The 15,387-nt window shown below is 41.9% G+C and overlaps 1 protein-coding gene across 1 annotated transcript in view; it reads right to left on the bottom strand.

The window, feature by feature from the left end:
• The window catches only part of NID1 (nidogen 1), a 99,805-nt gene that overhangs the window by 57,557 nt on the left and 26,861 nt on the right, over nucleotides 1–15,387 (bottom strand). The window contains exons 3-7 of the mRNA XM_056113643.1: nucleotides 14,840–15,066; nucleotides 10,368–10,741; nucleotides 7,262–7,411; nucleotides 2,146–2,397; nucleotides 1,560–1,760 (exon numbers count right to left, since the gene is read on the bottom strand). Coding sequence (XP_055969618.1) covers nucleotides 1,560–1,760; nucleotides 2,146–2,397; nucleotides 7,262–7,411; nucleotides 10,368–10,741; nucleotides 14,840–15,066 — 1,204 coding nt within the window. The remainder of the gene's footprint in view (nucleotides 1–1,559; nucleotides 1,761–2,145; nucleotides 2,398–7,261; nucleotides 7,412–10,367; nucleotides 10,742–14,839; nucleotides 15,067–15,387) is intronic.

The raw sequence follows: 15,387 nt of genomic DNA on the forward strand, positions 1-15,387 counted from the left end.
AAAATTACTAAAGTGCTGGGTAAACCCCAAGAGAGAGACGAGACGAGACAGAGTCCCCCACTTGGAAGAGCTTTTTCTCCTTCACGATGAAATTCTCAACTTCCTATATGAAAAAAACAAAGTATAAAGGACTCTTTATATTTGTATGCTTTGCTGTGACTCATTATAAAAGCCAGAGGATAAATAAAAGATTAGTGTAAGCTGCCTCTCATCCCGCTCCCACGTGCTGGGCTGCCAGAAACGCCATCTGGTCGCAGGCTGCTGTGGGTTGGGATCTTGCTGTGAGTTCCACCTCCTGCTTAATACAGTCTTGTCGTTGCCAGGAGAGCCAATCAAGGCACAAAGCCTTGTAATTGGTACGATCTTTCTGGATGGCAATTTCAAACGAGCCTTTGAGAAAGCTCCTATTGTTTGCCGCTAGCCTTCTAATTTCTAGGAATTGGGTCTTTATGGTTTACAAAGAAGATGGTCTTTCAACACATGATGGTCTTTCAACACATGATGAGAAGGGAAAATCTGAAATAACCTTAACTTTAGTAAACAAAATGGTTTAAGAGTCATCTAAGAGAAGAATCTGATTAATTTCAGTATTTCTAAAGTCTAGCTAATTAAACTATAAACTATTCCTGATTTAGGCTGGGGAGATGGCTCAGAGGGCTGGAGCACATGATTCACATGCAGGAGTCTTAGGTTCGGGTCCCAGCACTACACAGTCACCAGAGTGACTTGGATGTGTCCCAAAACAAATTCATGATTTGATGTTTTAATTAGAAAGGTGAAGATATAAGACTGTGATAAGATTATAATTCTGTTTAAATAAAAATTACATATCTGGAAAATTAGTAGTGTGGCATACATGTTAAATGAACTAATGCTGATCTTTGTACCGCCACCATGAAAGAGAACATACTTTTTGGTAAAATACATCAAGTATTTAGGAGGTGAAGTATCATGATGATTACAACTAACTTTGCAAAGTAAATTGAAACAGGTGAGAGAGAAAGCGAGTGAATGCTAGAGTAAAAGTGGGAAGAAGGTAAGCAACCGGTGAAGTTGGGTAAATGGCATATAGAAGTTGTACTATTTTAAACTTATCTGTAAGTCTGAAATTAAACTGAAGGGTTATTAAGTGACATACAAATTTAAAATCCATGCTGTGCATTATATTCCAGAACTAAAGATAAAATTATAGCCCTTTATTTTAAAATGTTAACATGTTGAGATGTTTTTGTTGGGATAGCATGTGTATGTTGAAACATTCCTATATATACATTGGGGAAAAGGCTGAAAGGACATACATTTTGAATTTAACAATAATGATGTCCCAGTTTCATTAGAGCTAGGCTCTTCTTGTTGTCCATTTGGAACTAAAGTCTCTACAGTGAGTATGTCACACCTGTAATTAGTGGGGGGAAGGCGATTTTAATAATGCAACACCATGTGCATTTCCTTTTGCAAAGCCCAAGATATTGCACCAGCCCAAGGCTATGGCAGGTGTAGGTGGGTTGGTCCGGGGCCCATGGCCAGAGTTGGGTGGTCCTGAGGCAGCAGGTGCTTACCCCCGCGGGAGTAGTGGTAGAGTTCCGTATAGGGCTCAATGTGCACAGAGGAGCCGAAGGGAATCTGAGGCACTCGGCCCTCCAGCTCCGTGTCGATGGTTAGGTGTCCATGCTCGTCAATGCCACTGAACCGCTGCTTGATGACCAGCTTACCCGGGTGCCCCACAAAGGTCACCTCAGCCTGGCGGGTAAACTCGCCCCCTGGAAAGCAAAGTCAGTCGTCACTTTGGCTGTCAAGAGAACTGCCCTGATGGCCACCTAGGCTCACAGAGCCATGTCTGGATGTGGGCTGGGGGACAGGGATGAGCGGGCTTCCATCACTGCTACATACAGTGTTTGGTTGGTGGAAATAGGATTGGTGAGGTTGAGAATGGAGCTGAGACACCCATGGAGCCCAACAGAGCTGTGCACAGGGAGAGAAGCTGCTTCTTGGCCCCCAACCAGAATCTATGGTGGGTGGGGTCAGGGGCTGAGCTAGGAAAACCAGGGGAGCAGAGTTTGTCTACAATACCCCACCACCACCACCACCACCATCACCACCACCAATTGAATACCTCACATTAGTTTCACTGTTATAATAAGTTACCTGTGATGCTGAATCCGTTCTTGAATCCCTCCTGCTCTACTGCAAACATCCACCCAATGATGCCGCCAACAGGGGCCAGAGGAAGCAGAGAATAGCCCACAGTCTCAGGAATAGTACTGATGGCTGTGTAGGAACGTCCCTGGTTCATCACTACGTAAGAATGCAGGTCAGTGTTCTCAAAGGATACGGGTACCTGGTTGTTCCCCACAAAGATCCTTCCTTTCACCTTGCCGTTAACTCGCTGGGGGGAACCTAAGTGAGAAACAAAGAACAAAGCCATCCTTTAAAAAGAGAGTAATGTATGTAGGACTTGTAACTACAACACAGAGATGCCACACTCCTTTGGGATAAGCAGAAGTAATTGTTCCCAAAAAGACTGTACCCATGTCTGTGAGTTTTACAAGTCCCAGTCTTCTCCCTCTCTTTCATGCTGGCTGTAAATGGGTGTCATGGAAGTGGCTTCAAGGGGAGCCATTTGTGATGGAGGAATCCAGAGCTAAATAAAATCATCTCAGGGGAACTCCATCATGAGTGATCTAGAACTCTCTCTCTCTATATATATATATATATAGAGAGAGAGAGAGAGAGAGTGATAAAACAGATCTTTCCTGAAAGTATAATGGACAGAATGAATTTTTTCAATGGAAGATCTTGGGCTAAATTGGATGTTCTGGGAATCTGGGTTATTTATTTGTCTGGTCTAGTAACACAACTTAATAAGCACCTCTGGCTCAAACGTAGTCTTATTACCAGGATTAAGACTGCCAGTCTGTACCCCAGAGCTTTATTCTGTGTAACAGAAAAAAAGCCCAACTAAGAACACATGTGAGCAAGGCAGACAGCAGACTTGAGGAGACCACAGAGCATGCCCTCCAATACAAAACCAAATTGTGGACAGTATCTGCTGTGGATTGTTCCAATTAAGACAAAGGGACTGGAGTGATAGCACAGCTGCATTTGCCTTGCACACGGCCAACCCAGGTTCAATTCTCAGCATCCCATATGGTCCCCCGAGCACCACCACACCACCAAGAGTAATTCCTGAGTGCAGAGCTAGGAGTAACCCCTGAGCATTGCTGGGTGTGACAAAGAAAGAAAGAAAGAAAGAAAGAAAGAAAGAAAGAAAGAAAGAAAGAAAGAAAGAAAGAAAGAAAGAAAGAAAGAAAACAGGGAAAGCTATGAGAGAGATACACTATGGCAAATTGTCACAAATAGTCAAATACCCTAGGTAGGACACTGGCCTGTTTTTTTAATGAGGCAGCACTGTTTTCACTATGGTATATGTTTCAGGACTAGTTTTGCACACCCCCTGGAGAGTTCGCACCATGCCTACATTACTGATACGCCTCCACCATTGTCATTGATCTCCTCCACTCTTCATGTGCCTTATCTCTCCCCCACCCTAGCCCATGTAACCCGGGGAAGGAGACCAAAATTCAAAGTTTAGTTTGGGAACAAAAAAAAAATAAGTTAGGTGTATTAGCAAGGCTTTGTTTCTTATGTCCCACATAATAAATGACACCATCAGCTACATGATTCTCTCTCCTTCCGACTTATTTCACTTAACACCCTCCAACTCCACCATATTGTCACAAAGGCAAGACCTCATTTTTTCTTGTATTTCCCTTTTATTTTCTAGGCTTCAACTTTCCTTACTGCTGAGAACTATTCCATTGTGGTTATATAGCACATCTTCCTTATCCACTCAAGTATTGCTAGGCACTTGGGTAGTTTCCTTATCTTGTCTACTGCAAATAGTGCTGCAATGAGTGTAGGAACATGCCTATCTTTTCAAACTTCTATTTTTATATTCTTCACAAAGATATCTAAAAGAGGAATTACTAGATCATCTGTTAAGTCTATCTTCAGCATAATATAATTTTTGTTTCAAAGTTCTCATTACTAATGAATGTGAACTATGCTAATCTATGCTATCTAAATGTAGCTAAAGAATTGTATATAAAACTGCCAAGAGTAGCTAACTCAGCATAACATAGTGAACTTTCATTTTCTATACTGGATAGCTCTATAACATGTAAATATTTGAACTCACATATGTTTAATCAGGAAAAGTGGGACCTAGAGAAATGAAGTTGTTCTTATATTCATAGAAGAAAACTGAAGGTTTCTCTATGACCCAACAATTCCAATTTATATATATATAAAATATATAACCAAGAAAACAGAAAGCATGTGTGTACACAAAACCATATACACAGATGTCCTTAAGAGATTACTTATAAGTGGAAAATAACCCAAATGACCATAAAGTGAAGCATAAATAGAATACAGTATATCTATGCAGCTAAAATATTAATTAACTTTAAAAAGAAGAATGAAATTTCCCAATATGTGGAAAACATGGATGAACCTTAAAAACATTGTTCTGAGTGAAATAAATCAAACACCAAAGTCACATATTGTATGATTTCTTAAAGTATAATGTGCAGAATACAAAACCCATAGTGGTAGAAAGTAGATTAGTGGATAATAGGACACAAGCAGGATTGAGACAGACTTTAAGTAGATACAGGTTTCCTTCTAGACCTCTAAGAACATTCTAAAATTAGAGAAAATTCTATAAACCTTCTAAATTTAGAGGCTTCTAAAATTTACAGGTTAACAGTGAATATACTGCAAACCACCAAATAGTCTTTAAAATAAAAAAAAAGGAGAAAGATATAAATAAGGTAAAAGGTAAAAAGGTAAAGGCCCTCCCATTGATTGTCGATTTGCTCGAGCGGGCCCAGTAACGTCTCCATTGGAGACTTTGTTGTTACTGTGTCTGGCATATCGAATACTCTCGGTAGCTTGCCGGGCTCTCCGAGAGGGGTGGAGGAATCGAACTCGGGTCGGTCATGTTGGCCGCTTGTAAGGCGAATGCCCTACCGCTGTGGAAAGGCCAAATTTAAAATTCTCCCAGATGGGGCTATATAGCAATAGCACAGAGGGTAGGGGGTTTGCCTTGCACACAGCCGACCCAGGTTCGATTTTCAGCATTCCATATGGTCCCCCAAAAACACCACCAAAAGTAATTCCTGAGTGCATGGTAAAGGTAAAGGTAAAGGCCCTCCCGTTGATCGTCGATTTGCTCGAGCGGGCCCAGTAACGTCTCCATTGGAGACTTTGTTGTTACTGTGTCTGGCATATCGAATACTCTCGGTAGCTTGCCAGGCTCTCCGAGAGGGGCGGAGGAATCGAACTCGGGTCGGCCATGTTGGCCGCTTATAAGGCGAACGCCCTACCCGCTGTGCTATCGCTCCAGCCCTGAGTGCATGAACCAGAAGTAATCCCTGTGCATTGCTGGGTGTGACCCAGAAAGCAAAAATAATTAATTAATTAATTAATTAATTCTCCCAGTTATTGATTGTATATAGCTTATCTCTCTTTCTAGACTATAGCTAATAATGTCAGAATGCTCACACTCTCCGTTTGGGTTTCTATGTGTGCTAAGTTCTCAGTAAAGTCTGCGGATTACTCTTAGATGCTCTGGTTATGTTCACAACACCCAAGCTGCTGAACAGGATCACTAAGAAGCCAAGACATACTCAACATCCCAAGTATTTCTACACACAACCATGTTATCCATCCCTCTGGGGTCTGCTGTCAGGCTAGAAGACTAAGGGGCGGGGGGGAAATTATCCCAAGAACAAGTACAGAAACAAGCAGGAAAGCCAAGTTAAGGAAAGTGAACAAATTGTTTCTCACCAAAGTCTGAGCTAAAAAATGTCTCAAAAGTTGCAAGAATCCAACAAATATTTAGCCCACAAAACAATTACCCAGAGTGGATATAATGTCATAATATGTGACCCAACAGTTTGTCTTATCTGAGCCTGCTGCCAACTCCAAACTACTCAGCACAGCCAGCTCTGCTATTTGGTCTGGAGAGAGCGAAGGAGGTTGCTGGGTAAGAAAAAGCTTTCACTGTACATTTGGAAGCCTCTCCCAGGGTGGAAAAGTGTAAGAAGCCAAGTCTAAAACAAAGCAGCAGAGGCACACCACCCCTGGGGTGGAAGGGTTTGGAAGGAAATAGAACACACATTTTAGAAGTTAAAAACATCCTCCCCAAGTAATACAAAAAGTACTCAAGGTTTCTTTCACTGCTGAAGAATTTACAGAATTACATTTACAGAATTTACAGAATTTCATTTACAGAATTCACTTTATCTAACTGTGACCCAGAAAAAAAATGTTTTTAATTAAAAATTTTAATAACTGATTTAAATGGGACAATGGCAGGGAATCAAAAAACAAACTGCACCCGCAGTGGGTTTTATTTGTTCAAATTTTGAAAAGCAAGTGGAGTTCCTCATTAAGCACATCAGGGGACCAATGACCCGTGGCAAGAGAGGTGACTTGACATCTGAAGGGACAAATGTCCAGTGGAAGAGTGAAGTTGTTCTCATTGTCATGGATGGCCCTAGGCCCCAGAGCCTCACTCAGAATCCATTGTTACCTAACCCCCCTGCTGGAATCCTTCCATCTGAGGGCATGGGGACTGACTGGTCTTTTACAGGCTACACACAGCTCTGAATTCATCCTGAAGTCAGCCCCATAAAAGACTTAGAGTCACAAATGAACCCTGGTGCCCCCCTGATGCTCAGCCATCAACAGGCTATGATTAACCAGGACATAAGGAAAGGAAACCCCCAGGGTAAGAGTGAATGGAACGGGCTTTAGATTTTCATCTGGGCCAGTCCGACGTAGCCCTGATGGGGTATAACAAACATAAGGGCAGTTTTGTCTGTGAGCAAAGCCAAACATCAGATTGGAGAGAAAATTCCAGAAGAAAGTCACTGGCATTCCCCGTTCTTGGCCCCAGCTGCAGTGCTTCCCTGCTAGTGGCTGTTGTGAAGATAGGTTCCTAATGACAGTCACTTCGGAGATAGAATAATGGCATGGGAAAGAAAGAAGCCCCCCTTTTCAGAGTAAAGTGTACTCTCCACAACATCCCTTGTGCTGAGATAGCAAATGGTACTCCCCTGCTGGAAACGCCGCCGAGCTCTGCAGAGCTAGGTCACAAAGCAATCTACCTACACACCTTTCGAAACACGCACCCAAACCCACACTACTTCTGTTTCTCCCACCACCCACTGAATCCAGGAAAACCAAGTACCTTCTGCGACACACTGCCGGCCATTGCCTATGTAGCCGGACACGCAGCTGCAACAGAAGCCTGTGCTGAAGTCCCTGCATTCCGCATGCACAGAGCATTGGTGCCGATTGTTGGCGCATGTCTGGCGGGAATCCGTGTTGTAGCTGAAAACTGTGCAAAGAAAACACAACAGACAAGTAAGCACTTGGCAAGGACAATGGAATGGTATACACCCCCACGCCTGCATATCTGCTCCAGCGACTCAGGGATAGGACTCATGCTGTAGCTGTTTCCGCCCTTCATGATTCAAACCTCCAAGGCAGAAGGGTTAAGTGGAGCTTGAAAAATCACCAGTGTCATTAAAAAACTAGGGTGGGCCGGAACAATGCACCTTGCATGCAGCAGACCCAGGTCTGAGTCCAGCACCACATACGGTGCCAAGAGTGATATCTGAGCACTGGTCAACATGCCTCCTAAACCGCCCCCACCTCACACAAATGAAAACACCAATCCCACACACTCCATCTCACTGAATCAGTATTAGGACACTATCATTAATCAACCTTAATATCTATCTGTTTGGGATGAGGGGTGGCCACAACTGGCAGTACTGAGGGCTCACACCTGCCTCTGTACTCAGGGAAACTCGTGGTGGTGCTTGGGGGACCATATGGAATGCTGGAGATAAAACCCGGGTTGATTATGTGCAAGGCAAGCATATTGCCCACTATACTATCTCTGCAGGAACCTTAATGTCAATCTTTTTTTTTTGTTTAGTTTCTAATGACTATATTGAGTTACCAATTAATATCAATCTTAATCAGAGTGTTCATCTAGTGTAATACAGATGGATAGGTTTTACATAAAGGAGGAGAGAGAACCATATAATATATATATATTATGCATTTTTAAACTATTTTTTACTGTGGTCAAATAAAACTTACTGCCTTAATCAACTTAAACATTTTTTAACAATAACAGGTTTCATTTTCCTGACCCTTAAAGAGCCTCCAATACGACAGTGTTGGGAAGAACGAGTAAGGAGACACTGCTAAATATCTCAGGGCTGGGATGAATGGAGATGTTACTGGTGCCCGGTCGAGTAAATCGATGAACAATGGGATGACAGTGATACAGTGATACAGTGAAAAAAAATTTTAATTTTTTTCTCCCTACTCTTTTCACTTCAAGGGTAACACAAAGCACTTGTATTTTAAAAATCTGATTAGAAATAGCCCCTGTCATTCCTGATCTAAAAGCCTTTGCCCAGATACAAAAATAATTTATCCCTATTTTAAAATTCATCCTCCTTGGCTCATTACTCTTAAAATCTGAAACAGGGGGTCAGAGAGATAATACAGTAGATAGGGCATTTGCCTGCATAGTGTCAACCAGGATTCGATCCCAGCAACCCATATGGTGCCTTGAGCACCGCCAGGAGTAATCCCTGAGCACAGAGCCAGGAGTAATCCCTGAGCATCACCTGATGTGGCCCCAAAACAAACAAACCTGAAACACATTAATTTGGAATGAGGTCCAAATGATATAAGGGAAGAAATTTTTAGAGAAGATAATGATCCAATTTACAGTTGACCATTACAAGTGAAGATAAAAGTAAAGTGAAACTTCACGTAGATTGGTTTATTCTATAGTACTAGAATTAATGTCTTATAGAGCTCTGAAGGGAATTTCTAATATGTATAAAGAGCGTTTGGAGCAGAAAGCACTTGGGCTCTGAACACCTGGCATCCTGCTGGCCCTCCATTCCAGCTGTGGGATTTGGCTCCCAGGGTCCGTGAGAGCCTGTGTATCTGCAGGTGACCATTCAAACAGCAGCATTCAAACGGCTAACAAGGCTATCCTTCCTAACAAAAACAGAGAAGTGCCTGAGACACAGGGATAGAAAACTAGGCTTCAGTCACATTTAGGATTCATCTCGAGGCAGTTAATAGTCAAGACAATAATAACCCAAAGTTACTGGATCTCATTTCATAGTGATGGTTTCGCAAATGGACACTTCTAGATAGGAGGAGTCTAGAATGGGCCTCAAAACTCACCTCAGCAACCAAAGATCTAGGGAAGGCCACACTGAAATCTAGTAATGAAAGATAGTGCCTTTTTCATCACCCCAGGAAATTCAGGGTGCAGGATAAAAGAGGGTGCTCCAAGACAAAGTCATGTCTTCATCATACCACTGAAGGAGAACACACCCATTTCAGTGCCTCAGAAAATAAGCAGCACATTCCACATTCCCCACTTCTTTTCCATGTCTGGAAACACTCAATAAGAACAAAACGACTATTGCTATAAGACAAGTAGAAATGAGCAAATACTGTAAATGGAGAAGATTTTTTTCCTTAGTGGTCTATAACTTCATAGCACAAAGAGTAAAGAGGCATATAAAACATCGCTTAAAGGTTTCTCTCAGCCTATAAGGCTGTAGCCCATTTCTATAAAACTTAATGTCACCCTGCAGAGCCAAAAATAAACATCTCAGTTTGAACATCTTATTCAACACAAAAGCAAGGCATGCTGAGTTTCAATTGTTCTCCCTCAGAACGTCGCAAAAAGTTAGAAAATATTACATTTCAAAAACTAACTTTTAAAAAAGGCTCTACTTATTTCATAATTTTTAAGCCTTCACAAACTAACTTGGAGCGAGCCCTTGGAGCGAAAAGAATCAACTATTCTCTTTCCAAAACCGAGAGGAAATAAATGTCAAAGATAAGCTGCGTAAATAGCCAAAGGAACTTCTAAAATGTTTTTTCAGGTGGGCGAATATTATTTCTGGTCCCAGAAGTCACAAATAAGAAAATCTGACTTTCAAAATAATTTGAAACTACTTTTTCTCTTTAAAGTAGACAAAAGGAATAATAGAAAACTTGAAAGACGACAATCCCTCCAGAGTCTCCATAAACACAGTTCTAAACCCCAAAGATCACATGGAGCCTTTGAAACCATCAGCTCTATCCATCACCCGTGCTTGCAGGCGGTGCAGTTCCACCCCTGGCTCCCAAATTTTCATTTTCACCAACTACCATTAACCCTAGACCATGTTCTCAATAGTTTGCCTGAATAGAAACTCAAGAACCTGTGGCATATAGCATTGCTACTTAAACAGCCTTACCAACTCCTGTCTCCTCCACTTCATCCACATCAATGACCTGTGGGTGCTGCTGGGGGAAGCTCTCCACTGGTAACTCGACAGATGCATTTCTCTCCGTGCGGTGTCCTGGGGGTCTCACAGTAGCCAGGTGGTGCGGGGTGAGAACTCTAGATGACTTGTATGGACCACTGTCTCCCCTTCCGGCAGATGCATAGGGGAAGGCTGTAGTTCCTAAATCTTCCACATCCTGGCGTGCCACAAGGTCATAATCATCATCTTCATACTCTTCTCCATCATACAGACCCAGGTTCAGGTCTGCAGGCACCACACCGCTCGCTGTGTTGGGACTGCCAATCTCAAACACCCAAATGCCCTGCTTCCCGGAGTTGCTGCTCCTAAGAGAAAGGACAGATATCTCAGAACTAGGCCAACAATTCATTAGCGGCCCCAAGCAGAAGGATCCTCGCAGATCCGTGACGATCTGAACTCCATCACCCTAATCTGCCTGTAGCCAGGGCTGTGCGGTGAGGGAGAGAATGGCTTCATGTCTGGGCGTCAGAGCTGAGATCATTCATGGCAACTAACTCCAAATGGAAAGACTGCATCCATGTGGGCACAACACCAGCAGAGGTTTATTTGAGGAGCTCTCTAGGGAAATTGCCATGTCTTAAAAAGCAACTTCTCTTACTCCTTGTTGGTCTCATGCCCTCCAGTCTGAGCTCTCTATTGGGAACAGTCGCTTGTTTTCTGTTAGACTCTTAATCCAGTATTTCTCTTTGCACGGTATGATACAGCAAGAAATGTATACAGTTGACCCTTGAATAGTAATGAGGGTTAGGGGCATGGCTACCTCTCCACATAGTTAAAAATCTGCTTCAAATTTCTTCCTACCCCAAAACTTAACTCCAGTCATCCCTCTGCTGCCTGAGAGGGGTATAGTTTCAGGACCACAGCCCATAAATACTAAACTCCACAGACCACAAGTTCCTTAGAGTCAGTTCTCATCTCTGGCTTCTGATTTGATCAACCTCTATTAGTTGTTAGCTGAATTTGTGAAGGATCCCCCAGGTCAGACAATTATCTGCATCTATGTGGATGTAAGCAATTAAACCTTTTGCTGTTCAAGCATCCCTTATATGTGGTCATTGTCCCTGGTTCCTGACACATGCTCCTAAAATGCTCATCTCTTGAGTGGTAGAAGTTTTGTTTGTTTGTTTATTTTTTTTTGTAGCTGAATGAGATGCCTGATACCTGGGGACCCTAAGCAGCTTTAAAATACCGGGTGGCCACTAGAAGGGCATTTTCAGAGTTAGAATTTTCAGTTCTCCTCATCCCAAATCCCCAACCTCCAGAGAGAAGAAAGGGGTGAGAGACTATGTTAATCACCTATAGCCATGACTTATTCAATCATGCCTGTATTATAATAATAAATAAAAAGATCAATAGGAAAGTTGGTAGAGTTATTGAGTTGGTGGTAGGAGGGGAAGAGTAAGCCGGGAGAGTATGGAAGCTCCTTGCCCTCTCTCCATCCCATACCTTGCCCTGTGTATCCATCTCTCTTATTCGACTATTCCTGTGTGGTAGCCTTCATAATGAACTGGCAAGGAAAGTGCTTTCTGTGAGCCCCTCCAGCAAGTTAATCAAACATCAACAGGGAAGTCAGAGTAACCCCAGTTTATAGTCACTTGATCAGAGTGCAGGTGGCAACCAGGTACCTGCAAAGTGCATCAGCAGTGGAGGATCTTGTGGAACTGCACCCTTTCCAATCTATAGTATCTAGGCTGACTCCTGGCACTTGCGTCAGAATTCCACTGAGCTGATATTAGGAGATTGTGAGAATTGGTGAGTATGGGGGCAGGTGGAGAAAAGTCCATATACTTGTCAGAAGAGCGAAGAAGGGAAATGTTTCAGACTTAATTTATTAGAAATTCCAACTCCGATAGCTATAGAACAGATCCGGGTTTCACCTTTATGTGTCAAAGGGTATAATCAAAATATCAGGAAAGCTAAAACATGGAACAAAACCAACAAAAGAATGGTGTGTGAAAGGATGACACAAGAATTTAGGTCTTGCATAAAAGAAGTTGTTGAATCAATCTTCACATCTAAAATTCAAGTAAAGGCAGAAGTGCAGGAGTTTGCATTAATTTATGGAGCTGGTAGTTAATTTCGGGAATTGGGAGGGGAGCGCTGCTGGAGAGATAGGCAAAAATTAAATTAAATGATAAGGCAAATGCCTTGCATGCATCTAACCCTGGTTTGATTTAAAGCACTGCATATGGTCCCCTGAGTATGACCAGGAATGACCCCTAGCACTGAGTCAGTAATGAGTACAGACCAATGGCTGCTGGATATGTCCCTCCCCAACACACACACACACACACACACACACACACACACACACACACACTTCAGAAATTTTGCAGGCCAGTTATTCAATATAACCTCTATACAAAATGAAATTATATAAATTTGTAATTAAATTCCCCTTGACGTATTCGATATGCCAAACACAGTAACAACAAGTCTCAAAATGGACATGTTACTGGGCCCACTCAAGCAAATCGATGAACAATGGGATGACAGTGTAATTAAATAAATTATATATTTATATATAACATTAATTATTGCAAAGGAAATAATACTAAAAATTTTAGCACATCCAATTTTTGGCTATTATTCATGTTCTTTAGGTTAAGTTTGAGGTTATTAATTTGTTACATCTGAAGTTATAATTTATTAGGGCTGGTGACGGAGCTCAGCATTAGTTGCTTTGCATCTGTGAGGCCCAAGATTTGACTCCTGGCACTACACACGTACCAAAAAAAAAATCAACTGCATCTGTAAAGGGTGATTGCTACATAATGGTTCATTTCTTTTCACTCCAGATGAGTGACATGATGTGAGTGAATGGAAACTGACCATAAATGGGTCATACTATGGGAACATGGAATTTTATAAATGAGGGTTTTTTCCACGCTGATCAGTACATATGGCAATATAAAATTATGAGCTGGTATTCATTTATTTACATTTGAGAGGGAAGGATTCCACACCTGGCGATGCTCAGGGGTTACTCCTGGCTCAGAAATTAGAATTTATTCTTGGTGGTGCACAGAGGACCATATAGGGTGACAGGGAGCAAAACTGGGCTGGCCACACGAAAGCAAGTGCCCTAGCCACTGTATTATTGCTCTGGACTCTCCTTTATTTTTTACTTATTTTGAAGAGTAATTGGAGAGAAAAGAATTTAGTTTTAAGAAACCAAGCCTGAGTTTTCCCTTTTTTGCCAAATTCTGAACAACAGTACAGGAGAGCTCTGATTTTAATATAAGGAGCTGGTGCAGAGGAAAGGGTATTTTTAGCCTTGGGTTCACAGAAGAATAGATGTTTGAATTACATGTGTGTGTGGGGGGGGGGGGGGTAATAGTAGTAGTAGTAGTAGTAGTAGTAGTAGTAGAGAGCAATCCCAGAGCCTTATAAGTGTAAAACATGCATCCTATCACTGCATTCCATACCAGACCTTGAGTAACTTTTATTTCTAAGTTCATTTTTATTTAATATATGATGTCGTTTATTTGGGCTGGAGCGACAGCACAGCAGGTACGGCATTTGCCTTGCACGCAGCCAACATGGCCAACCCGAGTTCGATTCCTCCGCCCCTCTCGGAGAGCCCGGCAAGCTACCGAGAGTATCTCGCCCATACGGCAGAGCCTGGCAAGCTACCCGTGATGTATTCGATATGCCAAATACAGTAACAACAAAGTCTCCAATGGAGACGTTACTGGGCCCGCTCGAGCAAATTGATGAACAATGGGAGGACTGTGACAGTGAGTCATTTATTTGTTTACTTAATTATGGTCTTTAGACCACACCTGGCTATACTAAGGGCTTACACCTGGCTCGTGCTCAGAGGTCACTCCTGGCAGTGCTCTGGGAACTGTATGTGGTGTCGGGGATGGAACTTGGGTTGCCTATGGTGTGCACCACTAGCACCTTAATCCCTGTCCTAATGCTCTGACCCTTCTAACTTTATTCTCATAGAAAGTAGAAACTGTTAGAGGTGGAATTATTATTTTAAAAATAAGGTAACTTCATTCTAAAAGTAAAGTAGTTGGGGCTGGAGTGATAGCACAGCAGGTAAGGCGTTTGCCTTGTACGTGGCTGACCCAGGCTCGATTCTCAGCATCCCATATGGTCCTCCGAGCATGGCCAGGAGTAATTCCTGAGTGCAGAGCCAGGAGTATCCCCTGTGCATCGCCGGGTGTGATCCAAAAAGCAAAATAAATAAATAAATAAATAAATAAAACTATTAAAATAAATAAATAAAAGTAAAGTAGTTAACAATATAAAAACGGTACAAAATTTAAATCCAAAGGAACTTGTTTAGATCATATTCTCTAATGCCCCTAATGTTTTTGTATGCCTTAATAAAATAATAAAATGATGTTTTTATTAAAGAGAGAAATTACTGAAGAACAAACAAAACATACTTGGCCAAATTTCTGATTGATTCTCGGTCATTAGCAAAGATATTATGAACTCCACTGCTCTTCCATAGGAATCCCACTAAGCCCTGGCTGAAGGCGACCACAGCAGGAACTTGGCTCTTGTCCTTCTTGGAGAATGTTGTAGAGAACTGCAGACCATCTTCAGGATAAAGGAAAATGGCATAGGATCTGGAATCCGAGGAGGCCAGAACAGCCTGGAATGTATTTCTCTGTAGAGATGAGTTAAAATTCAGTTACTCCAGAACATAGCTATAGATCTTGAAATATGTTATTCACCAAACTATATCTAAGAAGCCTAGAGATGACAATATTGTTACCTAACTCTGAAAGAAGTACCTTGGTAACAAGAGTCAAATATTCCCAGCCTGCTCCAGTTAAACATCTCTAGGGTGGTGTCAACATGGACTTTTCCAGTTAACCAATGAACATCTTTTATATGATTGTCATCATCAAAAATTACACAGAACTATAAAGAGTATCATCAATTAAGCTTAATTCTTTTATTAATGCCACTAATTTTTATTTTTCTC

This window comes from Sorex fumeus, unplaced genomic scaffold (assembly GCF_029834395.1).
Source record: "Sorex fumeus unplaced genomic scaffold, SorFum_2.1 ptg000021l, whole genome shotgun sequence".
Classification (NCBI taxonomy): Eukaryota; Metazoa; Chordata; class Mammalia; order Eulipotyphla; family Soricidae; genus Sorex; species Sorex fumeus.